Genomic DNA, 15,741 nt, shown 5'->3' on the forward strand with positions numbered 1-15,741 from the left:
AAAAAAAACAAATTATTTCTTACGGCTTTGTGCCTTATTTGAAGTCGGTTCTCTTTTTTAAAGTCGGTTCTCTTTAGTGAACATCTCCGAAGATCATCATCAAACTAAGAAGTATTATACTTATTTTAAAACGTTCTCCTAAATGTAACAAATCCTTTTCTGAAAATCGCATCGATATCGGTTTAGCCAAACGCGAGATTATCGCGCACAAACATACATACCTACAAACCATACAAGTCAAACTTCTCAGTTTGGCCTGTACCTATGTCTAATCACCTCCTTTTTTTTAAGTTGGTTAAATATTTTATAAATGATAAAATTTTTAACTGCCACATAAAAGTCAGAACATATTCACAGTTCTCAATAACATAGATAAAAAGTTATGTTAATTTAATTTTACCGAAGAGGCAGCCCTGCGATTACTGTGGAATCGCGCGGTGCGAAGCAATCACTGCTGTACGCTTGAGCATTTAGGCGCATTTTAGCATACAGTGGTTGCTGACGCGAAGGAGTAGGCAATTATCGTAATAGGTATTGGAAGTTTTCTACTGAGTGAAGTATCTGTAGTAATCTGTGTCACAGTGACGAAGGTAAAGTCTATTACATATTCTATTTGCTTCAAGCTCTTCACGATTCCGATTGGTCAAGTCGTCTGTCAATTTTAATTGGTTTTCGGAATTTGATTAACGGCTTTATTAGTATCAACCATTTCGTAATCTTTCCCAAGATTCGATGCTTTATCACAATTTTAATTAATGTCCGTTTCGAGTGCAGTTGCTATCGTATTCCTATTGATATGTGAGTTTCCTATTGACTGGTTTAAATCAATGCTTTTGTTATGTAGGTCGGTAGTTAGGGCTGCAGCTAGTTAATCTAAGTTTATGTTTGTGTAAGCTTTGTTATATGTATTAGCTGAAAGCGGTATTGCACAAATTGTTTGTACAGCACTCGCTTCTGTTTTGCGTCTTTATTTATGTCAGTTGTTTAATTGTGCTTGTGAGTTATATGGGGTACTTACGAATATGTACTATAACATTTAGTTTATTGCTTTTGTCTGCTGATCTGCTGTGTAAAACAGCTAAGCCAATTGACATGAATTTTGGAGTAGTGGTTTCCCGGAGACTGTTATTGACTTAAGCAGCTAGTCATCTATGTATAATACTGCGGTATTTCTTGGTATGACTTTAAGTAAAATACACGAAAGAATGGACAAGAACACTGATGAGTTTTTCTATCAAATTTTTACCAATCCAAACAGCAGTCAGCCCTACCCATCTCAACTAAGAAGTGTTCACGATTCGTGCACAAGTGTTATCTATAGTGACGAAACTCCATTTAAACGTTACAAGAAGCGTAACTAAACCGATAGTCGTCACGACGTTCGTAAATTATAAATAAATGTCTAGCGTCTGTGCGATCAATGTGAAGCTCTTTGATGTTATTTGTAGTATATTTTGGACTGAATATAGCTTTGCATTCGTGTTTTGTGTTTTGGGGGTATTGTTTGTAAGTTTGTTTATTGAGAATGTTGGGCTTGCAGTGAGAAGAGATATCATTTGTACCTATGACGTTTTGTTCCAGTAATTACTTAATTTGGGAACTATACTACTAAGTTTATCATTTTTGATATTGGCAGCTATAAACTGAAGATGAGTTTCACAGAAATTTATAAGTCCAAAGTCATCTATATCGCCATGATGGGCATCTCTTAGATCTAAAATACTTTTATAAATACTCTAATTTCCTCATTTCCCCTTTCCGTCACAATAAACAAATCACTTGAGCGCTCTTCACATAACTAATGGTATGTTTTCTTTGTTTTAAAATACCTCAAACGTTTGAAATCACAGAATTTTAAATGGGACGAAATGTCGTGCATTTAGTGACGTGAAACGCGCACCGTTTGACGAATGTTCGCTCTCTTGGGACGAAAGCTAAAAATGTATGGAAATCTTCCGGATCGGCTTTCCTACATTATGTTTAGGTAGCTATGTGTTAATTACAGTTTTGTTATGTCGTTTCGCTGATTTAATGGCTGAATAGAATTTTACCTATTTTAGTAAAATTGTATCAAACATGTTAATGTGCTCTTTAGTGTGTTTAGCCATGATAGTTAGTACTAATATTTCAGTTGATACTGACGTTTTTATTGCCACACAACTTAATACAGATTTACGGTAATATCTAGTGTTACCGGTATACCCAAAATCGAACCCGACCCATATTAATGGAACACGCTTTACAGGTATTAAGTTTCAGAGCGAACCAGTGGAAGCTAGTACAAAATAATTAATGAAGGCATCGATGTTATTCAAGATAGCTGTTTTATTGATGGGCCGTTCTTAATCAACGTCCGAGAAGAATTCTTGCCTCGTTCAACAAATGCGCTAACAATTGCTTTTATTGATGATGCCAGACAATTACTGAGCCTTGATACCTTTTAAGACTGGACCAGTGACTTCAAAGGATGTTTAAGAAGTATCTGTAACGTTTGTTACTTTGTCCATCTGCTCTATATCAGAAATGAATACATTGGTTGATTAAAATTATAAAGCTGAGGTTATGGCTGTGACTCATAAATGAAAGCTGTATGTATACTATGAAGCTTGAACATTTTTATTACATGCAATAAGAAGCCAATATATTTAATGAATTTCCTTTCATTTCTCTATCAGATTAATTAAACTTAATGACCAAATATTAATCAAATCTACCCAAATGACGTAGTGACTTATTTTATTATCCACTTATATTGGACATCATAAAACCAGATCCATTTATTCGAAGTGTACTTATCTTAATACCAAATCTAAAGCACTCTATTTATTTATAAACGAACTAAATATTCCCATTAAATTAAGGGATTTTATCACTGATACTTCACAGATGTAGCTGTTACATTAAGTGGGTACGGTGCTCTTATAAAAGTTGGCCGTAATAGCATCGTATCAGTATGTGCCCTATTCACTTGAGCGATAACAGAACCTTTATGCATTATGGAGAGTATATAAAGGTATGCAGTAACCGTTGTATTTACATAGCGTGTTGCTATCGAGAACTGAAAATGGAGCCTTTGAAAAATAGAACTTGTAGAAAGGTTTCGATAGGAAATGGATCTAAAAAGAGTAAAAGAAACCGATATGGATTCGTAACTAGACGCAAGTATACGTATAAGTTTATTTCAAATCCTGCTCAAAGTAACAGCTGTATTTTGTATAAATACGGAAACTTAAACGTTTGTAACTAAAGGATCTAAAACACTTCAGTACACTTGCTTACATTTAAAGCACTTAACGCTGACACCACTCAGAACTGTCGCTTCTAAGTGAAAGATATGTAAAGATAGCAAAACAAGCTTCAAGATAGCACAAATGTTCATTTTGCGAGCATCAAGACAATACAATAAGCGGATGCATTACCAAACATCTGTAGTGCAACACGCGTCACTCGGGAGACTATGCTTGATGCAGTTTACTAGTAAATGCACTTAGCGCCGGAGAAACGTAAAAAGATGCACTCGATCTATTTAATGGCACTGTAGGCGGGGTGAAGTTGGAAATAAACGAGCTATGACGAGCATTGTGATCCGATGGCGCTTGGTGACGAGTTGATGAAAAACGTAAAGATATTTGTCAACCCAGAAGTAAATTGACAAATTGGAATTGTGAAACTCAATATAAGTAGCTTTTGTAGTAGTGTAGTCCATTAAGGAACTCGGTGCAGTTACTTCTAAATGAGATCTTTTAGCTTGCTATGGAACATTGTTAGACTAAAGATAAGATATTGCATTCAACGTAACTTTAATTAAGTGACTCACGATCTGGTATCAGTTTCGCAAACGACGTGGAATTTTGTTAAACAACGTGTCTTTGAAATGGAGAACACACTTTATTATACTGTTACAAGTAAAGCCGATAGCGTCATCTGCAATGATCGCTCAATCCATCACGTGTTGAGAGTATAAATAGAACATCCGAGAGAGCAAAAATATCTACAATACATTTCAAATTACTGAAACAACTGAACCGTTAACGCACGATACTTAACAAGGTGCAAAAAGTGCTCGAATATTTCTTTGAATGCCGCCGATTCTCACCCTAGCTTGGACCACACCCACAAAAACTTCAATGGTAATACGATACATAGAGTGCCAGTCAAGAGGTTCCCAAACAAGATAATCCCTTTGTTAGTCGGGTTATAATGCTCCATGGCTTCTCTTGGGAGTATTTTGCTATTATTTTGTGTTTCATTCACGCCAGCAGCTGCTTTCGAGTGGTCGTTTCCGATTTCAACTTTAATGGATGTATGGATTTTTTTCGCATTAACTGGGAAAGGTAGATAGTCAAGATTTCGTGAATTTGGATCATCAAGTTTGTTTTCGTAAGATAGTGTTATTCACGTTAGTGTAATCTTGGTGTCCTGTTTCTTGGCTTTCGTTTTGGGGTTCGGAGTAACATTTTTTGTTATCGTCTTTATCTTATCAATACTACTTAACAGTGTAGATAGAAGTCTTTGTGTTGCAATTTTTTGTCAGGATTTTGCTTTTCTACAATGTTCGATGTTTCCCAACTTGATGTTTACAAAAGTATGGCAAACAAACAGAGGTTTAGCCTTAAGCCCATCATAACGATCACGTTTTGTATCATTACTATTTAAAAAGTCGTGACCAGCTAACACTCTAAACGATCTCACAAGAGTATCGATTCTCTTTCATTAACGAAACGTAATTTTCACACGTTGGTACGTACATGACCTGGATTCTTGTACTCACATTGAACTGTAGCTTGGCAAGACAATGTTATTTGGGAAAGCAATTACACAAAGCAATGATGTATTGAGAGGATGATATAAATTGGAAATACAGTTACAAATAGGTCAGAAAACATCTCGCTTGTATTTCCTAAAAGGTTTATCTCAATCTATACTAAGACTATCCTTACATCCCGGTTTTACTTCTATTAATTGTAGCTGTAACTATGAAATTCGACAGACAAGTATCCTAGTCACCCGAAAATCGCAACCAAATCTTCTTTGTGGGATTTCGAAACCAAGTATTCTATGTGGTCTACAATTTTTACGCAGGCGTAGCTTTCTTTACTATTGTAATTAACGGTACATTTACTTAACAGCTCCAATTGTTTATTTACTCTCAATATTTTTGACATGACAACATTATTCGTTTTCGCTATAGAGAGAAACTTCAAAGAGTTAACACGAGAAGCTTAACATTGCTTCAAGTGACAAGCAGAAGTGACATAAGTACTTTTGTATGTGATTCCGTATTTATTGTGTCAAAGAAAATAAGGCTAGCTAACGGTTAAATTACATACAAATATGTACGCAGAAATTAATTAAGCAAACATATGAAGAAATAACATCTATCTATTTTATCTCATTTTGGTTTCAACAAACTTCATAAACGATGACAGACGTTATTTTCGCTTTCATCTACCACTTACTAGTTTATCCCATTTCCGATCATGACAGATTAACAAAACGCCGTGTCATAACGTTTGTAAAATCCATTACTGTGTTCAAATAATACAGTTTGATTAACTGTACTCGCATGTCAATCATAGAAGATGCGCTATGACAACACAGAGAGTCAATCCCAACAGTTTACAACGAAGCATCAGAAATCACGCCCTCAATACAGATAATTTCTTGTTTGTTACTTGCATTATCGTGTCGTCACGAGAAACTATTTCTTCCCATTTTTTGCCACTTCACTGTACCATTGTATCATCGTTTTTTACATCGACGATCCGTTGGTGACAGTTACACTTTTTTCTTTCTTTATCAGTCCCAAGATTAGGTGCAAACTCTACAGTTTTTTACACACCGGTTTTTTTACTCCACTCAGATTTTGGAGGGTCACAGATAAAATGCTTTACGGGGAGAAATTTTGCCTCAACATAAATCATGGCCGGTAATTAACCGTGAAGATATGGAGTCGAAACTTTTTAAATTAAGGGCTGTGACCTAAATTCTTGAAAGTCCGGATTAGAATTTCATGAATATTTTGAGAGCAAGAGTTTTAGAAATACAGCTTTTTGGCGGAGTATTAAAAACTCTTTGGTGAAATAAGTTATTCACAGCCTCATTGCAGCAGGGTTATGAATTTATGAGTATAGAACAGGTTTGTAATAGCACATTCTGGAATGATCATGCAGATAAAACCTGTACCGATTAAACGCTTTTAAATGGCTTATACAAATATGTACATATTTGTTTTATTGCACTACCAATAAGCTCTGGGCTCACGATTTCTTTACCAAGAACAAAAGGGAGAAAAAATCTTAGTACTTACCATGTTTGTCGGCGGCGACGGCCACCCATAGCACGAGGAGCACGACACCCCCCCGCGCCATGTTCACTTGCGCGCACGCATCACCTAAAACAATAACGTTGGAAAGTTAGACCAATATTTACTTAGTCGACCTTGTATTGGTACTGGCATTGTGTGTTGTGTGAACCCTTTGACAAATTAACGTTCCTTAAATTATTTTTTGTTTGACTTTTTTAGTATTTTTTTTCTACATACGGTCATGCGCAAGAATTTTTTGTTAATTCTTAATAGCTTAATTATTGAGGAAGGCTCCTTTGTCTTCATCTACCAGTGTACTACTAACTACTCTGTATCTATATGTATAATACAGATATGAAAAAAAAATTGTATAGGGCCACGTATCATCAGACATACTTGGTTTCCAATTTGGATATAACAAGATTAGTTCACGTCAAAAGTAATATGTAGAACCGTTTCCAATCAAAAATAATAGTTACAAAGTCCCTCAACTAGACGGACAAAAACAACTGACATATTTCAAACTTTCAATCATAAAAAACCTTTCGGAAAACTGATGGCCCATATTTCTGATCATATTCCAAAGTACAAGCCCACCGCGTCATTAGCCAGAACACTTTTGTATGGCACCGCACCGTCACTAATAGGACCCTTTAGGGCCATTTTTGGGGAAAAAATAAATGGCCCTATTATAGACCGGTAAGTAGAGGCTTGTGGTAAAAAGCCGATTTGGTGTGACGAAACATATTTTATAGAAATTGGACATGTTGCCTGAATAATTTTCGAAGAACCGCAGTAAATATTGTTTGTAAAAAGTTTGGGGCGTGATCAAAGAAACCGCAAAGAGAGTGAGTTTGAGGTAGAATAAGTTCAAGGACGTACAATATTGCTATAACGGAACAAATTGTATTTTTATTTACAAAGCCGTCTCCTAAATGCCATTACCAAAATATGTGTAGTATGAAAGAAAAATAAATGCAGTGTAGGTACCAGCTGTCTACAATCCCACGCAAGTTGTAAGAGATGACTGAGAGAAATGGGTTACCTGCAGCAGTCCCATTAACAATGGTATAGCCACCTGTCATTACTATACACACTTATGATCATTAATGTGCTTTACAGTTAGATTTAAACATTCTTACGATTTCGGTACCAGAGATCAGTAAATACTTGCAGTAAATAATTTTTTTAAGGTTTAACATATCAGTTTTATGACCGTGTCAAATCTGAAAACACTTCAAAAAGACTAATTGGATGATGTTAACATTACAGATTAAGCACTTGATAGTTATAAAGATAATCAACCAGTAGCTGTTCCCTTTAATAAAGTTTATGATGGAAACAAAGATAGTGAACAAGATCAAACAGATAAAACAGTGTGGACACGTAATTTGAATAATGTACGACGAAGCACGAAGTTCCTATATAAGTTTACGAAGTGTTTCATAGAAGTCAAATCGAAATATGAAAAGTTAGACAATCTACAGTATGTAAGAATAGTATAAAGAAGTAATGTATTCTATGCAAGTCCTAACGTGATTTGTAGCAGCTTGATACAGTCTTGCATACCAATGAAATATGAACCCACTACCTAGCCAATCTTCAAATACGTAGAACTTCATAACAGTGCTTTACAGAGAAGTAGAATAACATTCACAAGTACCTAATAATATTTAATAGCAAAGAAATCCAAAGCAGCTAGAACAAACGTTACTATTATTTGAAGTTACAATGTAGAAAATAACATTCCAGTAACATAAAACCTTGTATTGGATTATAAAGACGTGAGCAGCGTTATTGCTTCTTGTTGCAACATTGTTATATTAACTGCTGTGACTGCTGAACGTGCTATTTCAAATGAACTGTCAAATAATTTAATATTATGTTGGTTTAAGTATATTGGTTCTTATTTTATGATGACATCAGTTGGGTTAAAATTAGTATCGGCTTTAGAAAGAGCGACTTCATTTATAATATTGAGGCTAGTTGCAATATACTGGTCATAGATTAACTCTAAATGCTAGCTTAAAACCAAACAAGCTAAGCACGAACTAAAATAAAAAAGAAACAACTCCGCTATGTCACTTTTAATTAAAATTTTAAAACTAAACTCAGGGACTACGCTATAAAAAGAACTTCAAGATTTTAAACAAAGACCAAGTCTTGTATTAAATCTTGGCAAAAACTGCTATGCAGTTAGTAAAGAAGAACTTTTCTTTTGGCTTTGCCGTAGTCACTTTATATAAGTTAGTTTTAACTTGAGATGTATTTCTTGACTATCCACGGTATTGTTATGAAGCAAAAACTTGGTCGCTTCTTGACAATATCGCGAAAATTGCCATCCATTCCTTAACACTAGATTTTCTCTTAAGAAACTGTACTTTTTGGGCAAAAGAACATAAATTCAAACAATTTGAAAGCAGATTTCATAACTTATAAAGCTCAAAAATATCTCAAAACCCATAAACAGACAAATAGGAAGCAAAAGCTTTTACTCAATGGAATATTTTGGATCAACAAACAATTGCCAAACTAGATCATGATAACAAAACAGTTTTAGATCAATGAGAGCTCGCTGATCAAGGTGAACTATTGGATTCCAATTAAAGGGTATTGTGTTTAGAACTGCTAATTCACAATGATGAGGCAGGTTTCAATGAAGTTTTAATTGATGGCTATTTAGAGCAAGGTTTTGGGTATTACGGAATATTTTTTAGAGCGATCAACTCTTTCAGATGTTTTCTTTTTGCATTTGAGTGACTTGATACTTGAGAATTAAGCATTGGATTGGTGCACTAAGAACTTCAAATACTAAAGGTTATGAGGACTGACAAAATTTACGATATTTGGAAACTCAAATAAATCCTGTAATTTATCAATAATCATAGTTCATATTAGTTTACGTTTAGATGCAATTGACGTTGTTTATAATGTAATTACATTTGAAGCATTTAATTTTGTAATGCAAATGGCAATTACAATACCTATATTTATGGAAGAAGTATAAGAGATTTATGAGTAATTTAATCCTAAGAACGTAGAGAGGATATTTAGTATCATTAGAGCCAAATTAGTTGACATAAATGGCACTGCAAATTCTATTCTATTGGATGATGAATGACGACCTTAATTTTATGATATTCTAATTGAATGCTATTATGTAGCTGTTTAACGATTGCGCCTAAACAATTTATTCTCTCGATAATGATCAATGGACATAGTAATTTAGATCAATCTATCTAAAACATTTATAGGTGTCAATAGGTATTCAATCAATTATATGAATTGGTGCTGACGCTAAAAATCGAACTAGAATTGGATTTATGTGCCTATAAATCATGACCCGGATTTCTAGCTATTTCTGCATTGACAGTCAACGAATATTTGATGAAAATTCCTGAGCGATTCTATATAATAATGGCTTTACATATCAGCCAGTACCAGACGTAGCTACTTGGAAAGGTTTCTTTCCAATAATATTTCCAAATAATATCTCTCTGCCCGATCCCTCTTCAATCTTGATCCACTAACTCCCAAAAATCAAACTAATGAATAGTTCAAACATCCTCTACCCAAACTTCCGATCATTAGGCAATGAGATGAGCATACAATTTGTAAGGTTGTGAGGTGAATCCTACCTCTGCTCTATCGTTAGCAAGGCAGGCTACGTGCTTGCGACTGATAGTAAGTTTAGATTAGTTTGTCCTATTTACTGTTGCGACATCTTTATGTTTTCTCTTTTTGGATTTGGTGACTTTACTTCCAGTTTTACTTGAAGAGAAGGTTTTGTTACAAGCAGTTTCTTATGTAGAATAATCATAATTATGCCTTTCCGTCACTAAAGGTACAGACCTACTAATTCATTTACAAGCTAGTTTCATTGATAATATGAGAATTATGGTTGAATGAACCAAAATTTACTTGTACTACCAAATATAAACCTTCATAAGTTAGATTATCTCCGATCAAATCACTATTCCACAGACTAAACTTAACACATAAGTTTATCATAGCTATCTTAATGTCTTTTACGTAACCCATTGAAACTGAGCGTACATGCCGAGGTAAACATATCGATAGATAGATAGATAGACAGATATCATCGATCCATTCGATATTTCGTCGCGATCGCTACATAACTCTGCGACAATCGAACGTCGCAATCGCAAGTTTGCAATCGACTTTATTGCCGGCTCACCACATAGCTCAGGTTGGCGGAACTTTGCGATAGCAGCTTCCGCGGCTAATCTTATCGCTACTGTAAACAAACCTTCGTAGATTTTGCATGTTTAATGAACATTCGTGTTGCGTTAATTGTAGCGAGCGCTTATTATTTATTTACTCTCATGCTTTCTTCCGTAGGGGAGGGCAGTGTTACAACACATGTTTGTCTAACACACATGACCGACGTGAATTGATTAACTTGTGTGTGTTACTGAATTAGTCTTTGTCAGAATCGATGTTTTCATACCAATTAACTTCATAAACGTTGAATTTCAGGTTAACATTTTCAAAATAATAGCTCAAATTAAAATTCATGCACGTAAACAATGTTCAGTCAACTTCAAACAATTTTATGATCGTTCAAAACTAAATCGTGTTCGCTATAATGTTTATTATGATAGACTGTGATATAATTCAGCTATAAAAACACATATAAATCATTGTAACCACATATAACCATTAAACTTAATACGAATTTCAATTAATAACTACCTTGGCCAAGTTAGAAGGGCCTGCAATTATCTAAGATAAATACCTACTCAGTATCAAAATGTACTTTTAAGGCCGATAGATAGAGGTCGGATTATTGTTAAATGTAGAGTGGAATGTCGTGTGAAAACAACAAATCTATACTCATATAATAAAGTTGAATATAGGTATTAAGAGTGTGTTTATTTAAACCTGTCACTCTCTGGAACTACTGGACCGAAAAAAATATGTTTGATAGACCATTTATTTATGCAGGTTATAGACTAGGTATTTCTTATCCGGGTATGAAAAGTATTCCTCAAGGAACGCCGGTATAACTGCCGGCCAAAGTAAGTAGGTAATTTCATAAATACTGAATTTAATATCAATGATTTCGGTAAAAGCTTTATTGATAAAGAAGTTGTTATTGATAGGGACGTTGATAGTGTTTCATGTATTACGGATACTTTAAAAGCACAAAGTAAACATACTTTATCAAATTCTTATCTTGTGCAAGTTGTTAAAGTCAAAGGGGTTCAAGTAATTGATAAACTTTGAGCCAGAAACTTGTTACTGAACAACACACAACTGTTTTAGTATTCTTTATTTAAGTAGGAAAAAATATTCATAAGTTGCGATACCTTGAAATAGAAGACAATATTTTGTTCTATTAATATCAAAGAGTAGATTATTGCCTGATTACCAAAAAACTCTTATTGTACCAACAACCAAGATGTTTAGTAAGTTCATAACGTATTTGGCCACTACATTACCAAAATCACCCAACTATTGCCGGTATCTGACCAAAATCACAACAACGATCGTTAGAGCTTTTCCCTTCCTATCTCCTGGACCATCTTCTACACGTGACAAAGCATCGTAATGGGAATTGACATTAGCCTATTTATGCTGCACAGCCTTATCTGATGTTGTCTCTCCTACCGACACAATTGCAGCCGCTTTTACCGTTGTCACTCGTAAAAAAGCTACATAATAGTTTTTGGTGCCGTAGTTGAGAAAGATTCTGATAAATCCGTGACCGACTTCCATATCTCCTTAGTCGTAGTTCAAGTCATAAATCTTGTTTTATCAAAACTATCTGTCATATAATTGGATGGAAAGTACATAGAAACACTCAACAGAAAGATACGAATTGTTCTATTGTAACGGATGGTTCCACACGCGATAAACGCTAAGTTCATAACAGACGATATTTTAATTGAACGCTCGTGATGAAACGATGTAGAGCTCTCGTAAAATAAACTGTCATTACAAATTATACCAAAATAGTTACCAGAATAAAACAGCCGAAATAGAATGCATCAGCGACGTTTTACAAAATAAAAACAATCCACAAGAGGTTCACTTAAAACTTTTTTTAAATCTGTCGCACCCAGTAAAACTGTAAATGAACAATAAATCCCATCACAGTTGCCAAAATGTAATCAGTTTCACTTCACGTATGCAAATGACACTAAGGAAAACAGTTTTCACAAACGCGGTATCGTACGCAACACGGTTGGGTCGCCCGAGTGGCAGCGACCGTCCCTCACGGCCGTCCGACTTTAACTGTCGCGGCAACAAGGGACCTGTGGGGGAAAGGGACGCAGGGGCGAGAGGGAACCTCTCCAACCGAGGAGATAACTTTTGATCTTTTTGGTGCCATAGAAGATTTTAATGATGCACTCACATCTGGAGATCCGACAGAAAAAGTGCGCGTCGATGTTAGGCGTTAATGCATGTCAAGGGCTTAGTGGAAACGACGTGTCAAAAAAGCTAAGATGTGGTTGCGGGTGACATTTTTAAAAATAGTATCGATAGACAAACGGTCGGATCGGACTGTGTCAAAAGTCTGAAATCTCTAACTTTGCGAGCTTTTGAGATATAGATAGAATGTTCGTTGAAAATTGGAAGAGCTTTTTGGTCTGCTGCAAGGATATTTTGCTTTATAGTCCACGGTATTATTTTCTCGTCATCCGATGTCTTGGGGCAGACAATATTGCGCAAGGTTTTTGTCCCTGCCCCGCACATGTCAGGGTACAAAGGGGCGAGGAGCGGAGCAGGTACAAAAGATCCCAACCCCGCTTCAAGTTACAACGGCCATAGATTAATGACGGGAACATTGTGGAGTTAAGAACCCAAAAATTTACAACTGCATTGTATTCGTCGCGTAACAAAAGAGCACAAAAGATAGGATCGGCTTCTGTTATTACCTTATCGTTTATCTGCGCGTTGATTTCTCTCACTTTTCAAGTAATACGAGTAACATTATCGACGTGGATTTCTTTTTCTCAGCTACTACAGATGTTTGGGGGGCGTACCGTTATTGCATACAAATAATCTCTTTCAATTTCGAGTATTCTTACAAATTTTAAAATTTCAATGGGATTGTGCACAATGGGAACTTGAGCTACATTTGTCAGTAATAATCTCATCCTCCGAGCCTTTTTCCCAAACTATGTTGGGGTCGGCTTCCAGTCTAACCGGATGTAGCTGAGTACCAGTGCTTTACAAGGAGCGACTGCCCTGCCTGACCTCCTCAACCCAGTTACCCAGGCAACCCAATACCCCTTGGTTAGACTGGTGTCAGACTTACTGGCTTCTGACTACCCGTAACGACTGCCAAGGATGTTCTATGACTGCCGGGACCTACAGTTTAACGTGCCATCCGAAACACAGTCATTGGTGTCTAAGATATACTTAGAAAGTACATACAAACTTAGAAAAGTTGCATTGGTACTTGCCTGACCTGGAATCGAACCCGCGCCCTCATACTCGAGAGGTTGGTTCTTTGCCCACTACGACATCACGACACCACGTCAGTAATAATCTGTTGGGAGCTAATCATTTTTCAATTTATAGCTTCCAAAATGTATTATTACCGTTTCTATAAGAAGTGCTTCCTTCCTAAGCGTCATGTAGAATTTTTATATTAGGATCATTATCGTCGATGCCTGTTTGATGATGTCATCTAATCCTAGTGTTGAATGTTAATCAATGGATCAATTTTCAAAGGGAATGACTTCTTCTTTAGCTATTTCTATTCTATTAATGACATTCCTTTTAGGTTATGACTTTACTCACGTATGCTCGCCGTCAGATCAAATTAAAATTCTCCATCATCGATTGAATAACACAATAGTCAATCATTCACAACATGCTTTTTTATTTAAAGCTCCTGCTAACAAGCTTAAACTCTAGTCACAATGAAATGAAGACTCCTTACACCCACAAAACTGATTGATAACTCCACTCGACAATAAAAATACTACAACGCATAAATCATTGGAAACAGTAGTGCAGTGCTGAAATAAAGGCCCCGTCACACGGGCAAGTCACGGCCGGTAATGAGTAATGGGCCAGCGTTCATTACTCAACGACTCACGCCGACGCCCCGCAGTTTACGCGTCATCTGTCGTCATGTCTCGTGGGTTAGGGCAGTAACTTCAGATCTCTGAAGTGTGTTTGAAATGAGGGAAAGGATGTTTTTTGGTCTAAGATTTGTTAAGCTTAGTGTTATGAAGTGGATTGTCAGTTTGAAAGTGTAAATAATTGTCTGGTGTTAAGCTTTCACACGTTATCTGAATGTGTAACATATTTTTGTCACTCACTTTATCTTTTTCTTTTTAAAAAGTGTCATCCCCTATGGTTATTTTATTATTTTCTTGACTGTCACTGTTCATATAACGTTTTGTTGACAGCTTGAGCTAAACGCAAGCAGTTCACCTATTAGTCAAAATAGGTTTGTAAGTAATCAAGAGCTTTCAAGTCCACGAAAACAAAAGCCGAACTTTTACCAAACAAAAATTAATCACTCTACCCGTTACTTCACTGTTACGTACAGCTTATGTTCTCACTAAATCAAGCGTCAACACGGTGCCCTGCTCTCCCCATAAACTCAGCCAGCGTGAAGATAACGCCATCACAATGCCAGCAAAAGCCAAAAGGGTTGGCAATATTCGGGCTTTTAAAACACGTCCATCAATTTTTACGAGATTGTCGTCTTGCTCCCGTGCACCATAATTTTTACAACCGCTGCCACCAACTGTATGCCATATGTGCGATGGTAATCTTATGGCGTTGGCAAAGTTATTGGTGGTCTTGGTACTAATTTTTGGGTGGTTTTGATGGCGTGTAGTTTTATGAACGTTCAAGGAGAAGTGATGATGATAAAAGCTAAGAAATGTTTACTTCCTTGTTCCAAGTCTAGGTTTGATATGCAATAATATAGATAGGGAGAACAATCTAAATCTTTATATAACACAGTCAATGAATATCCAAAACACGGCAATCTAGCCTCTTTAACATTCAAGGACAATTAAAACCGCAAAAGAAAGTAAAATGCCGACCCCAATTAATTTGTTTTGCTAATTAATCCTATAAATCTCTTGTAGGCTGCAACCGCAGTTTTGATTGCCTAGCCAAAGTTAAATCTTTGCTTTGCCTTTATTTCTTTGTGGCTTTTAATTAGCATTGGTTTAGAAAAAATACGTGGTTAAACAAATACAAAAAAAAAAACGCCTCATGTAAAACATTCAGTATACTACAAAAATGAACACAGTAATATCCTTTTAATTATTATTTATAAGACCCACTTCACCGCTAAAAGAATAGAATAGCTTAGTAATTGCACCACCTGGACCATCAAAAATTTGTAATACTGTACAGAAAATCCTAATCTTATTACGTTGATTTCTCTTTTCGTTTGCTTCTTAAGAATAATCCTTATCCATACTTATACC

At 35.8% G+C, this 15,741-nt stretch overlaps 1 protein-coding gene across 7 annotated transcripts in view; it reads right to left on the reverse strand.

The window, feature by feature from the left end:
* The window catches only part of LOC135116747 (netrin receptor UNC5C-like), a 116,384-nt gene that overhangs the window by 48,577 nt on the left and 52,066 nt on the right, over positions 1-15,741 (reverse strand). For 5 of the 7 annotated variants that reach the window (XM_064034274.1, XM_064034273.1, XM_064034272.1 and 2 more), the window contains exons 1-2: positions 12,294-12,567; positions 6,311-6,394 (exon numbers count right to left, since the gene is read on the reverse strand). In XM_064034274.1, the coding sequence (XP_063890344.1) occupies positions 6,311-6,371 (61 nt within the window). In that variant the 5' untranslated portion in view covers positions 6,372-6,394; positions 12,294-12,567. Of the gene's footprint in view, positions 1-6,310; positions 6,395-12,293; positions 12,568-15,741 lie in introns of those variants that run through there. The other 2 variants (XM_064034270.1, XM_064034271.1) reach the window with 1 other exon arrangement.

This window comes from Helicoverpa armigera, chromosome 4 (assembly GCF_030705265.1).
Source record: "Helicoverpa armigera isolate CAAS_96S chromosome 4, ASM3070526v1, whole genome shotgun sequence".
In the NCBI taxonomy this organism is placed as follows: Eukaryota; Metazoa; Arthropoda; class Insecta; order Lepidoptera; family Noctuidae; genus Helicoverpa; species Helicoverpa armigera.